The sequence below is a fragment of the Spermophilus citellus genome (genome assembly GCF_964194105.1).
Source record: "Spermophilus citellus genome assembly, chromosome: 3".
NCBI classification, from domain to species: domain Eukaryota; kingdom Metazoa; phylum Chordata; class Mammalia; order Rodentia; family Sciuridae; genus Spermophilus; species Spermophilus citellus.
The window spans coordinates 79,907,202-79,930,621 of NC_138184.1; the positions used below are offsets into that span (position 1 = coordinate 79,907,202).

The following is a 23,420-nucleotide window of genomic DNA, read 5'->3' on the forward strand; positions in this document are numbered from 1 at the left end:
TTCCCCAAGCAAACACGTGGGTCCAAGTCACCACGTGACTCACCCCACCCACCTCCTCCTCGGCCTCCGCTCCCTCATTGCAAAATGAGCATCTCCCTGGGGATGCAATGGGATTGGCTTCAGCGGTGGAGCATGTGACCCAGACCTGGCCAATCAAAACGCTGGTTTCTTAAACTACTTGGATCAGGACTGGTCATGTGATCCGAGCTGGTCCAATAAGAATGAGTCTTAGGAAGATGCTAGGGGGTCTGAGGAAAGCCGGGCTCTGCTCTGTCAGGACTGGGATGTGGGAGGATGCAAGGCTGCAGGGATGGCAGCCGTTTTGTGGTCACAATGAAAGGACATGTGGTGGGGGGGGGGCATGGGGGACTGGGAGCAGGGGAGAGGGGACAACAGGAAAACAGGATGCAGCCCGCACCACACTCCACTTCAGCAGCCCAGCTCCCTACCACCCTCTCCGTTCAGGGTTCTGTGCTCCTGGCAGCATCTGAATCTGTGGCAGCCACTGTACCACTGATTGCCCTCACAGCTGCTGTGCTGCTTCCCAACAGAACGGCATTTGGTTCATGTTCTAGCTTCAGAGGATAAATCAATATAATCTAAGCCCATCATGGCCGCCCATTTCCTTTGTACAGGGATGGGTGTCAGGATAGACAGGTAACCCAGTTTGGGCCAATGAGATAAAAGAAGATATCTACTGGAAGCTTCTGAGACATATTTTGCTCACTGATAAATCAGAAAAGTCAGAAGAGAAGAACTTTTTACCTCTGCTTTCTCTTCCCAGACATTGTCATAGGAGGATGAGCTTGGAGCTTTTGCAGCCACCTTGCAACCCTGAGGATAGACTGTAACTTGTCAGAGATGGTAGAGGGGAAAAAAAAACAGGAAGCACTCCAGGTTCTTGGTGGCACAACAGCTGAAGAAACAACGCTGAGACCACTGACCCCTAAACTTCTTGTGAAGTTAAATTGCTGTTTATGTCCTTTAAGCCACTATTAGCCGGGCATGGTTACCTGACGCCACAGCACTCCTAACTAATAGCGTCTATCTCAGTGATCCTGCATTTCGCTTCTCACCAAAAGAAACACACAAGGCTAAGAACATCAGCTCCTTTATTATTGTTGTTATTCATTTTTTCACTGTTATTTCCCCCTAAACAGCAGCACAAGTCAAACAAGGACACACACACATCGCCCTACAGATAGGACCCCACAACTGCCTGGCTTTTTGCCTGTTCTTGGCAGAGCGGTCTGGAGACAGTCCCCTCTGTAAAAATCCCAACTTGGTCATAGGAGACACAAGAAGGGTGTACCTTAGCCAGAGAATTCACTGAGGGAGTCCCAGAGTCCTTGGAGTGTCCGTTTGGGGACCTTGGGAGCATGCTGTAAAGGTCTGGGCTGAGGGCAGAAGGCACTGTTTTCCCGGGTGGGCGGGGATCTAAACCTGAGCATCCCCTTTTGCAGACCAGGGGGGTGTGGAAACACACTGGCGCCACCCGCCAAACCCCAAGGCAGGCACAGTCTGGGTAATGGGGAGGTCCCCGGAGAAAGCGACCCTCGCACTAGCTGCAAGGTCAGATGCAAGGTGAAATGTCAAGTCCCCATTTATTCATTTTGCAATTAGAGAATGTACAGTGTTTACATGGAGATAGATTTAAAAAAAAAAAAAGTCACAAAAGAAAAAAAACCTCCCAGGACTCTTTGGCCTCACGCAACCAAGCATGGGTCTGCCCATTGCGCCGCCCTGTGGAGGAACCTAGTACTACACCATCCAGGGACTCTGTGGTCCTTCTCCCCATCCCCATCCCCATCCTCCCTCAACCTTGGAGTCGCACTAAATCTGAGCTCAGCTAAAGTCATGTACCCTGGAATCAGAGAAGCCCTGGGGCTGGGGAGAGAAATAAAGGATGGGCCGAGACTGGGGTCTCAGGTGCAGGTGACTTCGGGGCTGTCCTGAGGGAGCTCATTGCTGAAGTTGCTCTCTCCAAATGGCGAGTAAGGGGGCACCTGGGGAGCCTCGATGATCAGCAGACCCTCTGGGGACAGCGAGGCAAACACGGTCACAGGATCCACCTCCGCAGGAAGCCTAGGAGAAGCACAGAGTTGAGCCACTTGTCATTTTTCTTGTGACTTCAACATTGGTATTTATCTAAAGGAAGGTGACCTTAGGCTGGGGGGGGGGGCACCATGCCGGCTCTGAACCCCAGATCTAGTCTCTCTGTCTGACCTTGGAAGGCCCCTCAATTGCCCTTGGTAGGTGAGTTTGAATCCTCTTCTACAAAGAGCCGAGGAGGAATGAGTTTAATACAGTCAGGTGGGCAGAGTATCTCACAACGGCTCAGAGTCGGCCAGTGACACCCGGCCCCAGCAGTAGCTCTTAACTCAAAAGGGAGCCCCGGACCCCGCATGCAGTCCTAGCTTGAGGTCATCGTGGACCAGTTGCCAGTAAAAATGAGCAGGGCTAGTGCTCCTCATGGAGGTCAAGTCATTTGCCATGTGCCTGGTGGGGAGTACTTGACGGCAAAATGCATTAGTGGTGGGATCATGGGTGGGACCATCGCGTAGGTAGGTCAGAGGGGTCAGGCTGGCCACATGGATGGATTTCTGATGGCAACATACTCAGGATGGGATTCAACAGGTCTCAGCAGGTCATCATTGTTTGGTTCCCCAAACTCAGCTGTCGGCGTCACCCGGTTGGAGCTTCGTGAGAGACGGGTATAACGTGCCCATTTCACAGATCACTAAGGGAGGCTTCGGGAAACCAAGTGGCAAGCCATGTACCAGCTCTCTCAAGGGGAGTGAGAGAGCATCAAAGATGGGATTTATGAGCCCAGACCTGGTTCCAATGCTAATAAGATTTTTTTTAATGAATAAATAAATTTGGGGTTGTTTGGGAATGAATGAGGCTCTCTGGGACATGGTTTCCTCAACAAACTTGAAATTTCAAGGTCATGTCAGTGGCTTCATGGAGATGGCATTATTAATAAAAATAACGAAAGCTATGACCTTCTGAGCACCCTTTTTATGTGCCAGGTATCTAAAATCATCTCACTCAGTTGTTAGCAATAATCCAACCAGGAGGGTACCATTACTATCTCTAATTTTTAGTTGAGGAAATTGAGATTCAGAGAGGTGAACGGACTCCCCCAAGGTCACACAGCTGGGACATGGCAGATGGGAATGCCAATTGGAACCCTGAGCTCCAAACTCAAGAGTAGCCAACCCCGACCCTCTACCACCTCCCTGGGCACCAGACTTGTGAAGAAAGGACGGTGGGGGGAAAGTCAGTCCCCAGAGGCTCTGCCTGTTTTAACCGCAGGGGTCTTGATGATCCTCAAGAACCAAGGTATGAGCTGAGCCTGTTTGTGATCATGGGAAGGACCCGTCACAGAAGGGCCAGGGAGCTGTGACGCTGAACAGAAACCCGTGACCCAAGAGCCCATCCACCCGGGGGACGCCCTGCCAACTGGAGACCATGGAGGTCAGCAAGAGCGCTTCCCAGGACGGTGGTGGGTGAGGAAGAGGAACCAGGGGCAGTTGCCGAGCCAAGGTCTTGAAGCAAAGGAGGCCGAACCCCTGGGGCTCCCTCTGGCTGCGGGGATGGACAGGCACCTGGCACCAAGTGGCAGAGCCAGGGCTTTGCAGGTGGACGGGGCACTGGAACTCGGACTCTTCCTGGCCGTCAGAGTTGGGGCTGGTGCTCTGGCCTCTCTAAGCCCCTGTCCTGGGGAGGCAATCGCTGACATTGTCAGAAAGCGGATCAGCATCGCGACACCAACTGCAGTGCCATCCAGCCCTGGAACACTGACCCTCAGGGGATCATCTTGGTCACCTGGGACTGTGCTGTGTCATTACGCACGGGGAATCCCAGGCCTGGAGAGGGGCTTAGATGTGCCCAAGGTCTCCAGGATCTCCCCCCAGGTGACCCGGGGCTGAGCCCCGATGGTGGGAAAGCTATGACTCCGATCATCCTGCGGACGAGGTTCTGCGCCCACCGATGCCTGTTTGCTCTGTCACCCAAGTTGGGGAAAGAAAAGAGCCCAGCTGCTGTCCCGCCCTGCCCCCCTCCGGATAGGCCCATCCCTCTGTCCCCTCTGCCATCCAGATGCTGCCTTTGGGATGCATTTCCTGCCTGGGTGGAAACCCCCCAGGATCCAGCCTGGCTGAAGAAGAAACTCCCCTGACCTCTAACGACTGCGGTTTTCCCAGGAAGAAGCCATGAGGTCTCCTGAGATTGGCCCGAGGCTGTCCCCATCTCCGGCCCCACTCCTTGAAGTCCATCTGAGCAGACCCAGGAGGTCCCAGGAGTCCCAGCGGCTCTCCTGTATCCCAGCCCCGTGGAGTCTTGGCTTAGTGTTCGTTCCCACGGACCCAGCACGGTCCCCAACCCTGGCTAGAGGCTGTATCCGCAGGTTAGGCAATATCTTAACATTTTTTTTCCTTTTGATACCAGGATTGAACTGAGGGGCACTGGACCCCTGAGCCCCAGCCCCAGCCCTATTTGGTATTTTATTTAGAGACAGGGTCTCCCTGAGTTGCTTAGGGCCTCGCTGTTGCTGAGGCTGGCTTTGAACTCGAGATCCTCCTGCCTCAGCCTCCTGAGCTGCTGGAGTGACAGGCGTGGGCCACCGGCCCCAACTTACATTTGAACAATCTGAACACTCTGCCCACCACCCGCTGAAGAGCAGCCCAGCCTCCAGCCACTTCAGCCATTGGAATCTGGTCAGGGAATTCCCAGCAAGCTTTACCCCAGGCTTCAGAGCCGGGGGGAATGGCCATCTTTAAAGAGGATAACTTCCCCGACTTCTCTCCTGGGCCGTCCCCTCCACAGCTTGGCCCTGCTTGGGATGCCCCCGGAGCTCTCTCATCTTGAGTCTCTGGAGAGACACTGACAAGAACTGTAATAACCAAGGCCACTATGAGGACCCCCTGGGGGCCAGCAGCCTCAGCTGGTCACTCTGCAAGCCTGGGATCACCTTTGACAGAGCAGGAACCAGGTTTCCTGGCTCACGGAAGCCAGAGGTCAGGAATCTGTTTAGGGTCATGCTGAATTCTCAGGGTGGACTTGGGCCAGACCCTTTTGCTTGTGGGGACTCCGTTTCCCCCCCAATACAAGGACGGTGGTGTCTTCTCCTAAATGCAGCCGGCCAGGGCTGGGGACAGGCCTTAGGGCCCTGCTGACCAGAGAGAGGTCACCCCTCCCCGTCTGGGACACTCCTGCAGCTCTGCCACAGTTTCCTCCCCCTCTAGCTGTGACCGGTCCATTCTTTGCTCCAAGGCAGGGAGGCCTTGCAAGAGCTAGTGAGGGACAGAGAGCCCAGACCTGGGTCCCGGCACCCCAGCCCTCCTCATCGGGAGCCCCCCAACCCTGACTGGCCCTGGGTCACTCACTGAATCTTCTTGGTGAAGTTCTTGGAGACGATGCCCCCTTCCTGCTGCTTCTCCTCGTGTTTGCCTGCAAGAAAGAGGAATGTCACGTGTCGCCCCCTTGGTCCCTGGGAGGGCACCCCGCAGGGCTCCAGCCCTCTCTGTCTGTGTGGCTGAGGGGTGGTCCAGGGTCTCTGTGCTCTCAGGTCCACCTCTCAGGCGGCCATGAGGATGCAGCAGGGTCCTGCAGGGAAAGGGGCTTGACTCTGGTTGGGGGACATCTGTTAGGAAATCGCAGAGACCAGCCCCTGGTGCACCAGATCGTCCATTTCTCTTCCCTGACTCCTGCCCGATGGCCAGGCCGCGGGACCCCAGGGCTCACAGCCCAGGCTGGGGGGGACAGCAAAGGGCAGCCACCTGGGGAGGGACCCTTTCTATCCAGCTTGCGTTAGCCCCTTCCAGGCTCTGAGGTGGGGCTGCCTGCTCCCCTGTGGTCCAGGTGCACACAGAGGCCCTGGTCAGGCTCGGGGGGGCAGGGGGGGTCACCCAGCAGGTCCCTGGCCGCTCTGGGCTTTGAGTCAACTTCTCTGAATCCGGAGCCTGATGCCCTTCTGCCCTCGGATTTCTGCTTGTTCCAGTTCCCGGTTAGCTCTTTTAGAGCCACATTATCTGTACCTAGTAGTGAGAGAACATTCTAGAACAATGCATTGACCTGTGGAACACTCCCGGCCTCTCCTTAGAGAAGGAGTCTGGGACCCAAACTGGCTTTTCTCTTGCAATTTTGTATAGCCAATCCGGATCCTCCGGGCCCCTCCTCTTCCTCCTTCTTTGGAGTACAGGGGATGGGGTTTCTTTTTAGATGAACAGGTGCACGGGGCGCTTTCTATGGGACCACAGTCCAGAACCTCACTTCCCCAGGGGCCAGCCCAGGGCTCTGGAATCCAGACTATTAATAATCTTATAGGATGTGCTGTCCTCTTTTGCTGTCATGGATTTTTTTTTAAACTGACAATTTATAGGTGATCACCTTCCCTTTTTATTATTAATTATTCCTTTAGGGACCCTTTTCTGATTACATACATAATGCATATCCATGTTATAAAAGGTTAAAAAAAGGAAAAAAAATCAAGACCACCCATAGTTCCATCTTTATAGGTTCCAGATGTTTCTTTATGTTGCTTAGAGATGCACAAACGTTATTTGGTAGAGACAGGAGCCATATATTTTATTAAATGGGGATGGCTCTGTGCGCTATGCTTGCAGCCTGTGTTTTCTGTGTGGCTAACATGCTCTACTGTTTTTTTCCATAGTACCCAATATTCTTGGACGACGTGACTTCTAGTGGCTGTACAGTGTCCCACTGCAGAGATACAGGACAGCTCACTTAGTTCCCCACTTTTGGACACTGAGAAGGTTTCTGACATTGGAACAAACCCCGCTGCACTCAGTACCGAAGCTAGATCCTCATCCTGGGTCCTGTGGCTTCCTTAGGATAGATTCTCTATGCTTTAGAATTTCTTTCTTTCTTTTTGGGTACTGGAGATTAAACCCAGGGGTGCTTAACCACTGAGCCACCTTCCCAGCCCATTTTTTATATTTTGTTTAGAAACAGGGCTGAGTTGCTGGGGCTGGATTTGAACAGCCTCAGCCTCCCAAGCCCCTGAAGTCGCACCATCGCACCTGACCCATGTTTTAGAATGTCTAAGGCTAGTTCCATGTGGCTACTCTGCCCTCAGGAAGCCCTGCACCCACTTGCTCTTCCACCGTGAGGAAGAAGTGGTGCTTTTACAGGGATTCTTTTCTGAACCAAGGATCTGGACAGCAGAACGGGCTCTGCGGGGAATGTACCGTCACTCAAGAGTTTACTCTCTGTTGCCAACACTGTAACAACCAACCGCCTGGCTCTAGCATGGGCCCAGGGCCAGAAGAACACTGTCTGTTCTCTGGTCCCCTCCCCAAAGCCTGAGCCTCTGGAGCTGCTTCCCCTGGGGACCGGCCAGTGCCTCTGACTCAGCCCTTTTGTACCCTGGGACCCCCCCCCCCCCCCCCGGTCTCTGCTGGGCCCAGAGAATGAGGAGAGGATGATGGGGGTGGGGGTGGGGGTGCCGATGATGATGGTGAGCTTAACGGGGCCTTCCTTGACTCAGAATCATTCCATTTACTATTTTTCGACGTTGACCTGGTTCAGGGTTTGCAAGTGGGCACTCAGCAAATTCTATGAGCGATTCACTGACTTATTATAAAGGGGCTTTGTGTTCGGATGATTTTACCAACTTGTAACATTCTAGGCATGTTTAAGGTGGGCTTGGCTCAGTGACCATGTTCAGCAGATCAGGTATATTCAATGCGGTCTGGACCTGTGATATGTTCCATCTATAATGGGTTTATGGGAACCTAATCCCATCTAAGTCAAAGCCACTGAATGGTATTGGTGTCAGTCACTGCTGTTAGCCCCTTGCCTACGTCGATTCCTTTAACTTTTGCAACAAGATGAGAAAGCAGGTGCTTTTATTACTACCATGGTGTGGATGGGAAATCTGAAGTTCAGAGAGGGTAAGTGACCTGCCCAAGGTCACACAGCCTGAAAGGGATGGAACGAAGAAGACTCTCAGAAACAGGCAAATAGGTTTGAGATGTGAATTGGGGTTCGGATGGGAATTCCTGTTCTGTTTCCTAGCACATCTCTACCCTTCTCTGAGCCTCCGTTTATTCTCTGAAATGGGAGCGACACCTGCTACCTGGCTGGGTTAGGATGAGGAACAGTGACAGTGAGTCAGAGTCATTTTGTAAGTTATAGAATGGGTGTGGAGGTGAGCGTGTGGCTTTGATGTTTGGGTAAAGGTTGGCTCCTCTGAGGCTGAAGGTGTCTGTCTATGCTCTGGAAATTTCCAGGAGGGGGTGCCTGAGAGCAGAAGGGGAGCCCCAGGAGGGGGAGAGTCAAGTCAAAGGGGGATGGGCATGAAGCTTCATTTGCATATCATTAGCATACTCCAATCTACATGTTCTACTACAGATAAAGTGAGGATGACGGTCTGTAAAGATTGAGCTCCTCTGAGGGACGGCTAGGGACAGCTGCCACTTTCTACGCGTAGCTCAGAGAGATGTTGGTGCCAGGAGCAGGCACAGCCCTTGGGGGACCGTGACCGGCTCTGCTCGAGAAAGGAGGTGCCATGTCCAGGGTGGCTGAGCCCTGGGATTAGGACAGGGCGGGCAGTAAGGGCCTAGGGCTGCCCAGCTCCTTCCTCAGCCAGCGCCTGGCTCAGTGGCCCATGAAGGGAACATTTCTTGGCGGGTGGCTGTAGGATGGGGGGAAGGCAGCGAGACATGATAGAAATGATCTCGTCCAACATTGACGGAGCGCTGCCCTGGAACAAGACATCCAAACACGGTTAGGTAAGAGGCCGCTGCCTCTCCGAGATTCCAACTTGGTTAATCAAGCCTCTGATAAGTCCTGCAGCGCACAGCCCTGTCCGCGGCCTGGGTTCCTCAAGACTCTGAGCTCCCCCACGTCCCTCTCTCAGATGGCTATGGACACCTGATACAAATACTTAGTCCATCTCTTTATGAGACCAACAGTAAAGCTGGGACCCTGGGGGGCCTGGAAGTGATAAAGAAAAAGACTCAGAAACAGGCAAACAGGTGGGGTCGGGTCAGGACCGCAGGGCCAACAGCAGATGTGGCCGCCGTGACCCTGGCTCTGAATCTCACACACCGACAGAGAAGCCGGTGAATTGGTTTCTCTGGGCCTCGGTCTCCTTATCTGTAAAATGGAGGTGGGGAGATGTGAACACAGTTACCCACACTCTTGGAAAGCCCTGGGTGAACGGTTTGCAGAGGGCCCAGTACAGCTGGAGATTCAAGCCAAGAGTGCTCTACCCCTGAGCTGAAAATTTCAGCCCTTTTCTGAAATTGTATTTCTAGACAGGGTCTGAGTTTGTTGAGGCTAGCCTCCAACTTACAATCCTCCTGCCTCAGCCTCCCCAGTGGCTGGGATTACAAGCGAGATCCACCGTGCAGGGCTGAAATTGGCTTTTACTTTGAGCCCCTCATTATCAATCCTACTTTTAAAACCTCTTTATGAAAGATCTGGCCTGTGCTCTCAGGGGACTAGTCTAGCTGAGGTCACTCATTGCACATCCAACTGGCTTCTTATTGAAGCTCCAGTGGACCCATTTTATAGATGGAGGAATTGAGCCCTCCAGATGCCCTTTAAGGACCCTAAATTAGTCTGGTTGTGAGCTGGGGTCTCGGCCTGGGTCTGTCAGACCCCACCTGCTGAAAAGCACCTTCGAAGGAGGATGAAGGAAAAACCCTACAAAAAAGTTAAGTAATGGGCTCCTCCTCTCCCACGCCCCATCCAGGTGTGGCAGGGATGAAATGTGATTAAAACCAGCAGGAGGGGTGAGAAGAATGTCCGTGCCCAGCACTATTATTAGCTCCAGTTTGTAGACACGCAGCTGCCATCATGTGTTTTCCACATACATTAAATCGTCCTGTAGCCTCGTGGGGCACCGATAACTAGGATCCGGGTCCCCAGCTGGGGAAACTGAGGCTCAGAGTGGGGAGGACTTCGCAGCCCCCATCCTTCCCGTCAATGAACTGGGATTGGAATCCGGGTCTCATATGCCACCTATCCTTCCCTGTTTCTTGGGACCTTGCCACGCACCACACACGCTATTGTTCCACCCCAATGTCGTCACAGCCACTGGGCTACCTGCATTCCAGGTGCCAGGTAGGGGCACACTGTAGCGTCATGGCAATCCTCAGATTTCCAGATTTCCAGATAAGGAGAGAGAGGGACGCAAAGAAGTGAAGTCATCTGCACGTCCTGCACAGGATCCAGGGCCACAGCCAGTCTCCCAGAGCCCTCTCCAGGGCCAGGCCAGCCCAGGGAGCCCCACTGATCCCCCCCACCCCACCAGCAGCACGTGGCTGGGGCCCACCACACCCTGGGCCTCTGCAGCAGCCTGGGTGTTTACAATTCTGCCTGGAGCAGCTTTGGATCTGCCCCTGAGCTCTGCCAGGGCTTGTCCCTGCCCGGCTGCTGCTCGTGATGGCTTTTATTGATTTTCTGGCTGAGGGGCCTCTGCCGGGAACTGGCTCTTTTTTTAAATGGAGCATGAACAGGGGCCGAGCCCTTACCGGCTCCTCCTGTCTCTGCCCCCAGCCCATCCCCACTCCCAGGCTGGGGATGTGCCAGCCAAAGCCCTGGGCCCAGCATCAGGGACAGGCCCAGGCTCCACTGCTGACTCATGGCGCGACCTTGAACAGGGCCCGCCTGGGCCTCAGACACCTCAGCTGTAAAATGGGATGGACACCCGGCTCCTGCCGCCCCTGGGCTGGAGGGAGGGTTCTTTGGGGGAAAGAAAGCTAAGAATATTTCTAGCCCAGATCCTTGTGCAGTTGGAGAGGTTGCTGGTCAAGCAGGTGCTCAGCCTGCGCCCGCTCCGTGGGGCTCACCAGCCAGCGTCACCCTGAGGCCTGCTGAACCCAGTTTCCTTCTCTGGGATCAGGGGAGGTGACTCCCCGGAAACCCAGGCTGGGCATCAATATTTTTGTACTTGGCATTAAAATGCTCCTTCTCGGCCCTGTGTGGCATGCTGGGGCATCTTACGCCAGTTCTTCTTTATCCCTGGGTCTGTTGAATCTGCTCTTTATGTTAAATGGTGTCTGACCTGCCCTGCTCTCCTGCCTGTACTCAGATTGACAGGCACCCAGAGGCCCCAGGGGCCAGGTCAGGTTCAGTCTGCCCCTGGGCCCTGGGAGAGAGCTTTTCCATGCAGACAGCATCTGGGGCTGCATTCTTCAGCCCTGAAGTCACCTGTGTCAAGATGTCACCGACTGTCCCCTAGTCAGCCTCCACCCGGCCCTCCCCTCCCGGGCTGGTCCCCTCACTCACCTGACACCTCCACGTACCCATCCTTGGTCTTCACCATCAACTCCTCGGGCTTGAAGCTGTGCACATTGACACAAACTTTCCAGGGCTCCCCGGGGAAGGGTGGGGGGCCCCTGCCCTCTGCAGGTACCCCAAACCTGGCCGCGGCCGTGGGCCCTCGGGGCACCATGCCCGATCTCAGGGTCCCGGGCCAGGCAGAGGAGAGGCGCGGCAGAGCCCAGTCGGGCCAGGAAGCGGTCAAGTCGTCTGGGAAGGGGTCCATGCCAAAGCCATCGTCCAGCAGGCGGGAGGAGAGGGGCGAGTCGCGGAAGGGGTCTCGGCGCAGGCGGCTTGGGTAGTGGCAGGAGAAAGGCATCTGACCGTCAGCCATGGTGACTGCTGAGCTCGGAGAGGAAAGGGAGGCTCAGAGAGAGGCAGCCACCGACCCTAGGTCACACAGCACGGCCAAGGCGCAGGTGAGATGGCTTTCAGAGCTTGTTCTTCAGCCTTGGGAGGCAGGAGTCCAGTGGATCCTCCGTCAGGGAGCAGCAGAGCCAACCACGGTCCAGAGTGGCCGTGCTCACCAGGCTGGGGTCCCCTCTAAAGGCGACCCCCCAACACGTGCGGCAGAATCTCTGAGGACCTTTCTCTGCAGGGTTTCAGAGACCAGGGAGCCAGACACTGTCCTGCTGAGCTGTCCAGGCTCCCAGCCAGGGCTGCTGAGGTCTAGAGTGAAGCCAGAAGCTTAATAAACCTCGGGGACACGCGCCTAGAAACTTCTCCTGGCTTCTCCAGGGCTCGGAGCCCTCTATTTATTTGCTGCTGGGGGGGGGGGGGCTGGAGGCGGGTTTTGCAAGCGCCTCTTGTCACCAGGGTATTCAAAGGTGATGAACCAGCCCGGGAGAATCTGCTGAGGGAACCGGCGACAGGGGGCGGGGAGGGGCCGGCCCGTTCGGCCTCTCCGTCCACTAGCTCCTCCCCCTCCGCCGGCTCGGCCCCGCCCCCTCCCTGGTTCCAGAGCCACCTCCCCTGCAGGCCACTCCGGCCTGGCTATTAATAACCCTTGCCTGGCTGAGGGCTCAGGTCACCCTCTGCAAATACCTTCCTGTGAGCATGTCGCATCCTGCCTACCCCCTGGGGACCTGCAGAAGGGGAAGAGCAGGCAGGAGGCCAGGGGATTTGGACACGCAGATGGCCCTAGCTTGGAATCCCCACTTACAACCTGGCCAAAGTCTGAGGGCCTCCGTGTTCCCTGAGAGTGATGAAAAAATAGAAAACAACAGAACAACGGAAAAGTGTCATATATTCAAATGACACGCGTTCAATCAGGGCCAGGGAGACTTTGGGCGGGGGCAGGGCGGCATGGTGGGTGTAGCAGGTGTGGTCACAGGAGAACTGGGGTTTTGCTGGGGGAGGAGGCTTGGGCTCCACTCCCAATATGGCACCTGCCACGGGAGTGAATAGCCATGAATGAGGGTCAGTGGGTGGAAATGACTAAGAAGAAAAGCAGGGGGTCAGAGGGGATTCCGGCTAGACCAACCCAACAGGATTCTGGGTCGTCAGGCCTCCCCTGGAGGGGGATGTGGGCTGCGGGGTGGGAGCAGGTCTGGAGGTGGACCAGATCCCCAGGGCTGGGGGTTGTTGCTACCCTGACTTCCTGGGACCCTGGTTAAGCCTGGGGTTCACAAGAAAATGCACCCGGGGCCTCAGGCAGGTCACGTTTGGTTAAGCCAAAAAAAAAAAAAAATCTCCTTCAGTTGTGACATTATTCTCATTATTTCCTGTGACATGAACTTAGTGGCTGCCTCCTTCTGGGCGGGTCATCAGGACACAGGGGACATTCTCAGGCGGTGCTTAGCAGAGGGATCGGACAGTGCTTTTATGTTTTCAACTCTGAAGGATCAGTGACTGGCTCCGTGCTGGGCTCTGCTCCAGGCCTTGACAAACATGAACCCATTAATCCGCCCCCACAAGCCTGTAAAGCAAGGGTTCTGTCATCCCATTCCACAGAGGAGGAAACCGCCATCGGAAGTGTTCAGGAGCCCTAGCCCCACATCCTGATTTAATCGTGCTGATTATCCTCAGTACCCTCCCCAGGAGGACCTCCTGTTGGCACACAGGCCTGTTTTCTAGATCTCCCTGCTGTTCCCAAACTGCCAAAAGAGGGGACTGATGAATCCTCCCATGTTCGACCTGTCTGTCCCCCGAGGGGTAGGCGACTTTGGACATGCCATTTCCTCCCCTGAGGGACTCAAGGTCTCAGCTCTGCCTTCTCCACCAGAGCGGATGGGGTGGGGGTGCCCAGGAGCCCATGAGTCATAGGTTGAGCCATTATTTTGATATGAAGCAGCGCTGGGATGAAGCACTCTGCTAAAAATAATAATACACAGTGACAGCAGTCGCCACCGTTTATTGCCTCCTCTGGCACTGCCGTGGGCCCCCGAGACGCTGCACACAACCTCACCACGATGTCTTTGCTGTGGGCACCCCGCCCCCCGTTTTGCAGGTGGGGAACAGGTGCGGAGCCTGGACCTCCCCCCCCCCACCACCAGGCAGGTATGCAGCGGGCAGTCTGGATCTGCGGTGAGGGGGCCCACTGAGACCCTCTGGCTTTTTTTTTTTTTTCTGCATCAGGAAGAGACCCCAGGGGCGTGACATCTCCCGAGTGGGAACACTGCTGCTCCATGTGGGGTGAGCTCATCCGGCTAGAAGCTTCTGGCTGACGTCAGGGCTGGGCGCAGACTCCTCCTGGGCTCTCTCTGTAATTACAGCTGGGCGGGGCGGCTGGGTTTGAAGCCAGTTGTGGGGAGAATCCGGGCAGATAGCAGGCCAGAAATGGGGGCTGGGGCGGTGGCGGAGTGGGCGGGAGCCCGCATTTGTGCGCTTGGGCAGGGCCGTGTTCTGGAAGGTCCTCCTCTCCTCCCCCTCCCCCTCCCCTCCCCCTCCCCTCCCCCCAGGCCGCCCTCCTAAACTCCACCCGGAAACTTCCAGAAGACCCCTGTACTTGGAAGGAGACTCCTCTGGAACCAGGGCGCTGGGAAGGAGAACTGAGTGTCCAGGGCTTCAGCCACCTTCCCAGGGGAGAAGGGCGCGCAGTGCTACCCACCGTGCCCCCGGGAGTTAGAAACCGCGTTCCTTAGCAGCTGTGGGGCCCTTGCCAGCGCTGGCTTCTCTGGTAGGCACTTTCAACGTGGGTGTCTTGGCTCCTCTCCCCCTCCCCACAGCCCTGGGAGGAGGCCACTTTATTATCCCCATTTCACAGATAGGAAACTGAGGCTCAGCGATACGTGACTTGGTTAGGTCCATGGATCTGGCTGAGGGGCAGAGCTGGGATCCAACCCTGGGTAGCTCCTGTCTGCTGAACTCCTGCAATCCGTCATGGCTCACATTTATGGAGCACTGCCTGTATACCTTAGGAGCAACCGGTTTTGTTCCTGACCTCATTGCAGCCTTGTGGTTCAGAGAGCTGAAGCCGCTTGTCCCGGGCCACACAGCGAATGGGACTTGGGAGTTCACAGTGGTAACTAGGATGGGGTGAGGTCGCACAGCCCCTGCCTGTGGCTCGGGGCACTGTCTCGAGTCTCCTCCTTGTGTATCCGGGTCAGGCCAGCTTTCTGTCTGGGGACACTGAGGACAGAGGCAGCTGCTAGTCCTGCTTGCCCCGCCACCTGGTGACCAGTCAGTTAACAGATGTGGAGAGTGGTCAGGTGAGAACAGGGGCAGGCTCTGGGGAAGGGGGCCTCCAGGCAGATGCTCTGGGAAAAGGAGAGGGGACGGGAAATACCTACAACAATCCTCAAGGCAGACAGCCTGGGGGAGGTGACATCACTCTGCGTTCCTGAAACTAGGGCCCAAGCCACACAGGTAGGCAGGGAGGGAGGGGCCGGCCAAGAAAGGGGCCTGTCAGTTGCCTAAAAAGCAAGCCAGCAGGCTTCTCTCAGATCCTGCAGGAAGAGTGGACATTTCCTCTTGTCCCCTGGGGGAATTCCAGCCCCAGCCCCTCTACACAGGGGTACTCACTGGACCACTGAGCCACGTCCCCAGCCCTATTTTGTATTTTATTTAGAGACAGGGTCTCACTGAGTTGCTTAGGGCCTTGCTGTTGCTGAGGCTGGCTTGGAACTCACGATCCTCCTGCCTTGGCCTCCTGAGCACCCTCTCTGGAGGCCCCTTCCCATGCTGTGTGCCCTCCTCTCTGGCTTCTGATGAACCAGCTCCTGAGTCCTCACCCTCTGCTGCCTGCGGACCCCATTCTCCTGGTGCCTGAGACAAGAACCCTCCAGGGTTCACGGGACCCTGAGTTACCACACTACAGGAGTCTCCCGTGCTCTCCAGGGCGGGACCCTTGGTGTCCTGTTCAGGGTGCATCATCCCCATGGCCTGGGACACTACAGGAGCCGCAGACCCTGGCTGAGTGGACGGTGTCCTGTGTGTCAGATCAGGCGGGGCAGGCAGCGACCAAAGGAGGCAGATTTAAAAGGGCCGCTGAACGGGCTTTATTGAGATATGACTCCAGGGTGGAACTCGATCAGACCCACAGAGGGGACAGGGGAAGGGTCTGAGGAGAAACCGCGTGGAAGCTCGACCGGACTGGACTTTTATGGGGCTTACAGCAGGAAGGGAAGGGCTTGGGACAGGAAAAGGTGTCTCTAGGGTCCCTTGCCCCCTTGGAGTTGGTCAGGGGAGTTGGCTGAACTCCAGGCTTGGCCAGGGGGTCCTGCTGATTGACAGGTGTTAGTCAGGAGATCTGGCTGCTTGACAGGCATTTCCGCAGGCATCTGATTGATGCAAATCGATGCAAAGCGCAGGCTGCTTTGTTCTAAGTTGGAGACCTAACATTGTGAGCACAGCCCCCATGGCTGCCTTTCTGGACAATGAACTCGACTGCCCGGGGCAGACAGTCCTGGGGGCTTCTTGGTCTGGCCTCTTTCATCTCCCCGGTTTGTGGCCTCTGGACCCTGATCTGCCTGAATTTCAAGCCCGGGCTGAGTAAACAAACAGAATAAAATAAACACCTGCAGTCCCCTCGGGGACCAGCCCATGCCCCACGTCCTGTCAAGGCTGGGCTGGGTCATGGAGGCCTAACTTCCTCCTATTATTGTCTCCAAAATTCCTTCCCAGGACCTCGGCTCCTGAGCACCTCTGCAAATAACCATCAAAGAGCAGCAATGTCGCAATAGCTCAGCCTGTGTCACAGGGCTGGGCCTGCGGGTCACCCAGGCAGCGGGTCACCCAGGCAGCGTGAAGACAGTCTTGTGATCAAGTCAGAAAGATTTCAGGCCCATCGCTCCGAGGAATAGGCACGAGTTTATTGAAGGGATAGAAAAGGGAAAAGGGGACACTCTCAAGGGAAAGGGTGGGTCCCCTCAGAGAGGAGAGGGACAGCGTGCCCCTCCTGCACTCCAGTTTTATTGGGGGAATCCCAGAGAAGTTTCTAGAAAGCCCTGCCCAGGTCCATCTCTTGACTTTTGACGGACAGCAGGATGACATCCATCAAGTCCCCTCTGCTGTGACACTTCTAGGTCCCTTCGGCCCATCATGACCGGGTCGAATTAGAACCTGTCCCTACAGATCTTAAGGTGGGTGGGGATGATCTTTACCCCCCCAGGTTCTGGGATCTGGTCTGTGTGAGGGTCACAAAGTCCCCTCCTTCAAGGTAGCCTGGGTTCTTCTTATTGGCCTTTGGGTTACATGGTCCCCTGCTGATGGCAGGTTGGTGGCTGAGGGATGGACCATTTCCTGTGGGCTTAAGCCAGGCAGGGCTACAGGTAAGTCGCTTTATAGAAAAGAAAGCAGGTCGGGCTCAGTACAGTGGGCCCAGTTTATAGAATTATGTCCTTAACTTCACGTTCCTGCCACTTGAGCCCCTCAGTTCCCTACAGGTATCAAAGTCATTTAATCGTCACCCAGATTGCTCCAAGGTAGGTGTTATTATCCCTATTTAGAGATGACAATAGCAAGGATCAGAGAGGTTAAACAACTTACCCTACGTCACACAGCTACCAATTCTTAACCACTCTACGTTCCTTGAATAGCACCATGACCCTCCGGTGTCTGGGACCTAACCAGCCCATCTCCTCCCCTACCCTCTCACTGGGCCTCCTTTTCTAGAACCTTCTCCCAGACTTTCTCAGTAGAACTAATGACACCAGGAGCACATTGACCTCCGGGGCTGCCTGGGATGAGCCATGTCCCTGTCCTAGCTGGGGTGGGCACTCGGCAGGCTCTGGGGAGCTCCTCTCTCCTGTGGGCACCCGAGGACAAGGGGCCGGGGCGCAGCTGTGGGGAGAGAGGATCACCCTACCCTCCCGTCACCAAGGATGGCTGCCACCGTCCAGGGCTTTCGCAGGCTCTGCTCCTTGTTCCTGAGCAGCTCTCCTGAGACCCCTTTCACCTCTGCTTTCAGGGACCAGAGTTGGGAAAGTGATAGTGTGGGCATTTAGTGCTTAGGAAAGACAGTAAACCGTGGAGGCTAGGAACCCGAACACATCTGGGTTTGAGTCCTGTTTACTGTGCTGCTCTGGGAGAGTGACCTCACCTCTCTGAACTTCTGTCATGTCCTTTGCAAAGCAGATATGGTTATAATACCCCTAATCGTTTGGATAGAAGTCCCACAAAGGCCTCTATGTTAAGGGTTGGTCCCTGTCTGTGGCACTGTTGGGAGATGGTGGAGACTTGGGGAGGCAGGGCCTACTGGAAGGAATGTAGGTCCCTGGCTCCTTCTTGACTCTCTCTTGGCTGCCATGACATGACAACTTCCTCAGCTAGGTGCTCCCCACCGTGATGTCTCACCCATCCTAGGCCCAAAGGCAACCAGACCATGGGGCAGGGGGAGGGCAAACAATCACGGACTGAAACTTCTGAGCCGAATCAACCTTTCTTCCTTATTCAGTGTTTCCATCAGGCATTTTGTCATAGCAATGGAAACCTCCTAACACGGAACCTATGTCCCCGAGTAACTGCTAGCACAGATAGTGAGGGGGACGTGGCCAGACCACGGAGGGCCTGGTGGGCCCGTCAGCAGGGAGATTTTCCCTGGGCACACTGGAGGCCCACTGTGCTCTTTGGGGAAGGACAGGTGCACCATGAAGACACAATGCAGGGAGCTCGCTGGCACTCATGGCGAGGGTACAGTGGGGCCAGGCTCCGGGGAAGCCAGCCAGGAGGTGTTTCCGGAGGTCCACGTGAAAGGGCCACCTATGGGGCTGTGGACCTGGGGACCTACAGAAGCAGAGTGTGTGGACGGGGCAGTTGGACAGGAGAGGAGCAGGGGCTGGTGTGTTCCTGCCTTCAGCCTCTGCACGTCCTCTGGGGTCTCGCCCAACGCATACCGAGAGGCCAGAGATGAAGAGCAGGAAGCCACAGGCCTTGCTTCCCCGAGTGTTAGTTAACAGTCAAGGTCACAGCGGAGTGATTCCAGGTCCCGAGGGTTTCCTTCAGGGTTCCCTGCCTGTCCCCGGCTTCTCGCCTTCTGCTGGCTGAAGTTCCTCGTCGCTCTGGCCCCTGGCCGAGGGTCTTTCTCACCTCTCATTTTCTGTGTCTTCCCCTCTGTTGGCAGGGACGCTGCCTGAGGGTGGAGGGTGGAGCCTTGGGGATGGTTGGAGGCTGTGCCACTCCGACCTAGTACAGTACCTGACATATAGTTTGTGGATTTTTATAGAATTTTTTAAAAAATCAGTGTTGTTTGCCAAACATTTCCGCTTTCTCCTTCCTCCACTCCCTGGACACAAGTAGGGGTAGCACTACACTTCCTGAGGCCACTGTGGTTGGGAGAAGCCTTGTAGTGAGGGACCAATAAGTTGTCACTCCCAGTTCAAGGCCATGGGAAACACCTGGATCCACCCAGCCTGAACCCTGGGGGAATTTGTCTTTCCCTCTGCACCAGGATGACTAGCATCTTAGTTACCCACATGCTGATTACCCTGCTGCTCACAATGGATGCCAATGAGAGAGAAACCTCTGTTGTTTTAGAACATTGTGATTTTTGGACTTCTTTGTTACTGAAGCACAACCTAACTGATTCTTCCTAATTGTGTCTCCTTGGCATTGCTCTGTGGAAAAGACTTTCAGTGCTAGTGTCACTCTGAGGGTAAAGCATTCCTCTCCTTGGCTGCCAAAAGCCTGACTGGGAGAGTAGTCTGTGCTCTTCTCAGCTGGGGACATTCATAACACCTGCCACCATGAGCCCCTTATGCAGAGGGAGGTTGAGAGTTCTTTGGGAGGGGGGAGCTGGGAGGTCTACGACCTTGAAGGCCTCTCTCTTGGATTCTTCTAAGGTCGAAGCAGGAACCGGTTTGGTGCCGCAGTCTGGCTGGGCCACTTGTCAAAAGAAACTAACTTTATTTTTAGAACTACAAACGCCAAACAAAACAGCTCCTCAGGAAAAACCCCTCAGAGCCCAACTGCCACCACCGGCTTCCCCAAGCCTCTCACCCACACACAAACCTCACCACCTCCCACAATCCTCCTGCTCTTGAGGCTGATTGGCTGGGTTGCGTGGGCGGAGCCAAAGAAGTCCCCCAATGAGCAGCTCCGTGGAGGAGCCAATCAGCTAGATGTAGCATGGCTGAAAGGGCAATGGATACCGGGAGGGAACTTAAAAAAACTCTGCAATATCCTAAAACAGCAAGGACAGATCGACTTAAATTTCCTAAAGGTTTAAGTTAAATTCCTTTGGAAAACTGATGAGGAATCTGTACTCCTCTGTCCCAAATGCTGATATTATCCCCTGCAAAACTGGGATTTCAAACAATTCACTGACCCTATGAAGCTGGAGCTGGGGAGGTGTGTATGCATGTGTGTGTGTGTGTATGCGTGTGTGTGTGTGTGTGTGTGTGTGCCTATTTCAAACCTCGTTTCCATTTGGCACTGCTCCTCTATCTGATGTGCTTGGGGTTGTTTATTTGGGGTTTAGATCTGAGAGTCACTTGTCAAAGGGACCCGGCGTGACACCCTGAGAAAGCACCTGACCCGTTTCCATGGCGAAGGAAAAACTGCCCTGCGTCACCTGGCTGTAGGTTGGCTGCAGCAACAGAGCGGGTCAGGGCCCACGTTCCGGGTGGGGAGTGGACGGATGGGTGGATCCCACCTGGGTGGACAGGGGTGACCAGCACCCCTGGTCTCTCCACTGACAATCTGAGGGTGGAAGACGTTGACGAGATGTCAGGGGGAGACGGCCAAGTTTCCTGGTGGCTCTGGATTCCTCTGAGCAGGTGAAACTCTGGAGGGGGAGGCAGAAGTTGCCCTCACTTGAGAATGGGGTGTTCCAGGTGGTGAACCACTGTTGGACCTTTTGCCAAGGTGACCTGGAATCCTCCCAGAAACTCACCATGAGCTCACCCAGCCAACAGAGCCACCTGCCTCCCTTCACTCATCTTACAAGATGGATGCTTTTATTGCCTCTGTTGGAAAGTAAGGAACTTGAAGCTCAGAGAGGCTAAGTCACTGACACATAGACACACAGCCAGGCAGTAGCAGAGTCAGGCTCATCTCCAGGTCTTTCTGATCCCCCAAATTCTTGGGTTCGGTTGCTCTTTTTTAAAAATAATGGCACTTTCTAATTCCAGAGTTGGTTCTCCCACTCCTCAAATAAATAAATAAATAAATAAATAAGGAACACCCAGGGTGGGCGGGGAGGGTGCCTGCGGGGGTGGGGGGGAGGGGCCCTCTGAGAAGCACTCCCTCCCTCCTCTTTCCTAAGCCCCTTCCCTTCCTTGGCCAGCTCCTCCCCAGGGCCCAGGATTAGCCTAGAGGTCAGGTTTTTCTGTGACACCTTTCTTGACCCTCCGCAGCTGTTTTGGGTGCTCTGTGGACTTACCTGCATCCTAGCATCCAGCGTGCACCCCGGGACGCCTATCTCTGCCTGTCTGCATCGGTACAATGGGCATTAAAAGGGCATCTATGGCCAGGTGTGGAGTTAGCACCCCTGTCATCCCAGCAACTGGGGGTGAAGGCTGAGGCAGGAGGATCGCAGGTTCAAATCCAGCCTCAGCAATTTAGTGAGGCGCTAAGCAACTCAGTGGGACCCTGTCTCTAAATGAAATACAAAATAGGGCTGGGGATGGGTCTCAGGGGTCGAGTGCCCCTGAGTTCAATCCCTGGTACGAAAAAAATATATACATGTGAGGCTCTTGGAAGTATGTCTGTCAGGTATGTAAGGGTGGCCTTAGGCCTGAGTCTAAGCAACTCCATTTTAAAACTCTGCTTTGAAACCTGCAGTCTCACCAGGCACCCCTACGGAACCCTCCAGTTTGGCCCTCAGGCACAAACAAGTCACTTCTCCCCACAAACTCAGAGTGAGGTCTCTGTCACACATCCTTGCCCCATAAAGGGGAGAGGCAAGAAAATCAGGGTGGGGACCCCCAGACCAGATGCTTTAACCTCAGGGTGAATGACGTCACTGAGAAACCGGTGGCAGCTGATAGGGATTTTGAAAGGGTGGTCAGAAGCCCCAGAATTCAGTATAAATGGAGGAGCAAATGACCAGACATTCAGCCAGCCCACACTGATGTCCTCAGGCTGGAGAGCCTGATGGGGACCTGGACTGACACCCCCCCCCTTCTCCTCTGCCTGATCCTCTGCGTTGCTCTCTCTGCTCTTGAACTCTACAGCCACATCTTGACCCTGGTGAGAGCTGTAACTTCTCCCTACAACCCTCTCCTCAGCCGGCCATCAGCTCCACCCGGGAGAAGCCTGCCTGGGTCCCTGACCTGACCACCGGGCTCTGAGTGAGTGGGCATCTGCTGGACTCGAGCCTGAGGCTTGAGACTTTGGATCTGGCCCTGGAGCTCAGCATGCAGAGGGAATGTCTGTCGCGGGCCCGTCATGATTAAGTGTGTTTGCAGTGCTTAGAACTAATCTAGAAATGTTTGCTGTGGTTGGATTCTGTCGGTGGCAGTGCCCAGCATTAAGGATTGTCACTTTCTTGATTAAAAACCTAAGAGTGAAATTGTATTGAGCGATTTGAGTGAATAAAGCATTGAAAAGGGCAGAGAGCGTGGACATTCTTCATTTCTCCCCCTCGAGTGCATAAGGTGCACCGTTTGCCCATCGTGACACAGCCCCTACGTCGGTGCTGGTCCTCTCAATGGCTTTATTGATGGCAGCTTAGAGGGCCCTGCTGGCATCTTAAGGACCCTCTGATTCAGGGTTCTCCAGGCTGGCTTCGGTTTGGAATGCCCCAGAGAGCCTTTAGCAGAACCAGCCTGTGACCTGAACACACAGGCAGGATCGAGATCCTCCCTTTTAACAGGTGGAGTGACTTGGCCCCAGAGAGGGCTGGATTTGCTTAGCGCTGTGCAGCAGGGGAGAATCAGCAGCGGAGGGCCCTGGCCCCTGCCTACCCTGTCACTCCCACCGCTGGGTAGGTTTCTGTGGGGTGCCCTTGCGGCTGCTGAAAGTGGGGGTGTCGGATGCAGCCTGGCTCCCCTCCAACCGACCTCAGGCAGCTACCAGTCTGGCCTGGGAGAGAGACATCTCCAGAAGCAGGTCCCCGCTCTGCAGCCAGGACAGCTGGGACAGGGAGCGGGCAGGGCACCTCTCCAAGGCCATCACTGGAAAAACAAACACTCGGGTGCCTGTAACTGAGGGCCAGGGCAGGAGACTGGCCTCTCTGTGAGTCGCTCAGAGGCAGCTGACATCAGCCACAGGGACAGCCTCCCGGCTGCTACGCTTCTCTGGGAAGGAAAAAAATGATCTGAGCCCTATGGAGGGTGAGGTCTGAGTTGGGGGTGCGCACACCTCAGGGGCAAAGAGGTGCAGCAGAAATGTGCTTGGTGGCCGCCGACCTGGGTCCACCATGGGGTCCTGCCTCTGTGAGCCTCAACTTGGTCTTCTGTCCAATGGGGCGACCTCGGCTATGGAAATGAGATGTTGCTGCTGCAAATGGCACCTGATAACCCATCCCTAAGAGGTTCTTTTTATTCTTAATTAGTGTTATTGATTGACGAGGCGTCAGGAGAAGACACTGGTTGTTGCTTTTGGAGAGAAGTCAGTGTGGAGGGGGAGAGGGAGGGGGAGAGGGAGGGGGAGGGGGAGGGGAGGTGCATAGCCATGCGTTTTCCAAGGGAGTCGTCCCACCCTTGGGGACAAGGGTGATTTCCATGGGGCAGGATGCCTGGCCCAAAGAGGTTGGTCACCTGTGTTGTCCCATCTTTCTCCCAGCTCAGGTGTGGGCGGGG

At 55.2% G+C, this 23,420-nt stretch overlaps 1 protein-coding gene and 1 long non-coding RNA gene across 4 annotated transcripts; one reads left to right on the forward strand and one right to left on the reverse strand.

The window, feature by feature from the left end:
• Window positions 1–1,095: 1,095 nt before the first annotated feature.
• HSPB8 (heat shock protein family B (small) member 8) lies at window positions 1,096–12,045 on the reverse strand. Its single transcript, XM_081287101.1, has 3 exons — window positions 11,266–12,045; window positions 5,391–5,454; window positions 1,096–2,085 (listed from the first exon to the last, which is right to left on the reverse strand). The coding sequence occupies exons 1-3, from the start codon at window positions 11,630–11,632 to the stop codon at window positions 1,926–1,928; spliced, it is 591 nt and encodes a 196-aa protein (XP_081143227.1). The 5' UTR covers window positions 11,633–12,045; the 3' UTR covers window positions 1,096–1,925.
• A 1,591-nt stretch (window positions 12,046–13,636) lies between these two features.
• On the forward strand, window positions 13,637–22,212 carry LOC308644951. Of its 3 annotated transcripts, none has more exons than XR_014021122.1 (4): window positions 13,637–13,720; window positions 13,876–13,932; window positions 14,233–14,416; window positions 21,852–22,212. It is a non-coding gene; the product is annotated as an uncharacterized lncRNA (long non-coding RNA). The 3 variants fall into 3 exon arrangements; XR_014021123.1 differs by having other exon boundaries at window positions 13,647–13,758; XR_014021124.1 differs by having other exon boundaries at window positions 13,673–13,747.
• Window positions 22,213–23,420: the final 1,208 nt, after the last annotated feature.

Coding starts and splice junctions, on each gene's coding strand:
- HSPB8 (XM_081287101.1), bottom strand. CDS start 11,632: ATGGCTGACGGTCAGATGCCTTTCTCCTGCCACTACCCAAGCCGCCTG. Junction 5,455..11,265: donor TGGGTACGTGGAGGTGTCAG/GTGAGTGAGGGG, acceptor TCTTTCTTGCAG/GCAAACACGAGGAGAAGCAG. Junction 2,086..5,390: donor AACTTCACCAAGAAGATTCA/GTGAGTGACCCA, acceptor TGCTTCTCCTAG/GCTTCCTGCGGAGGTGGATC.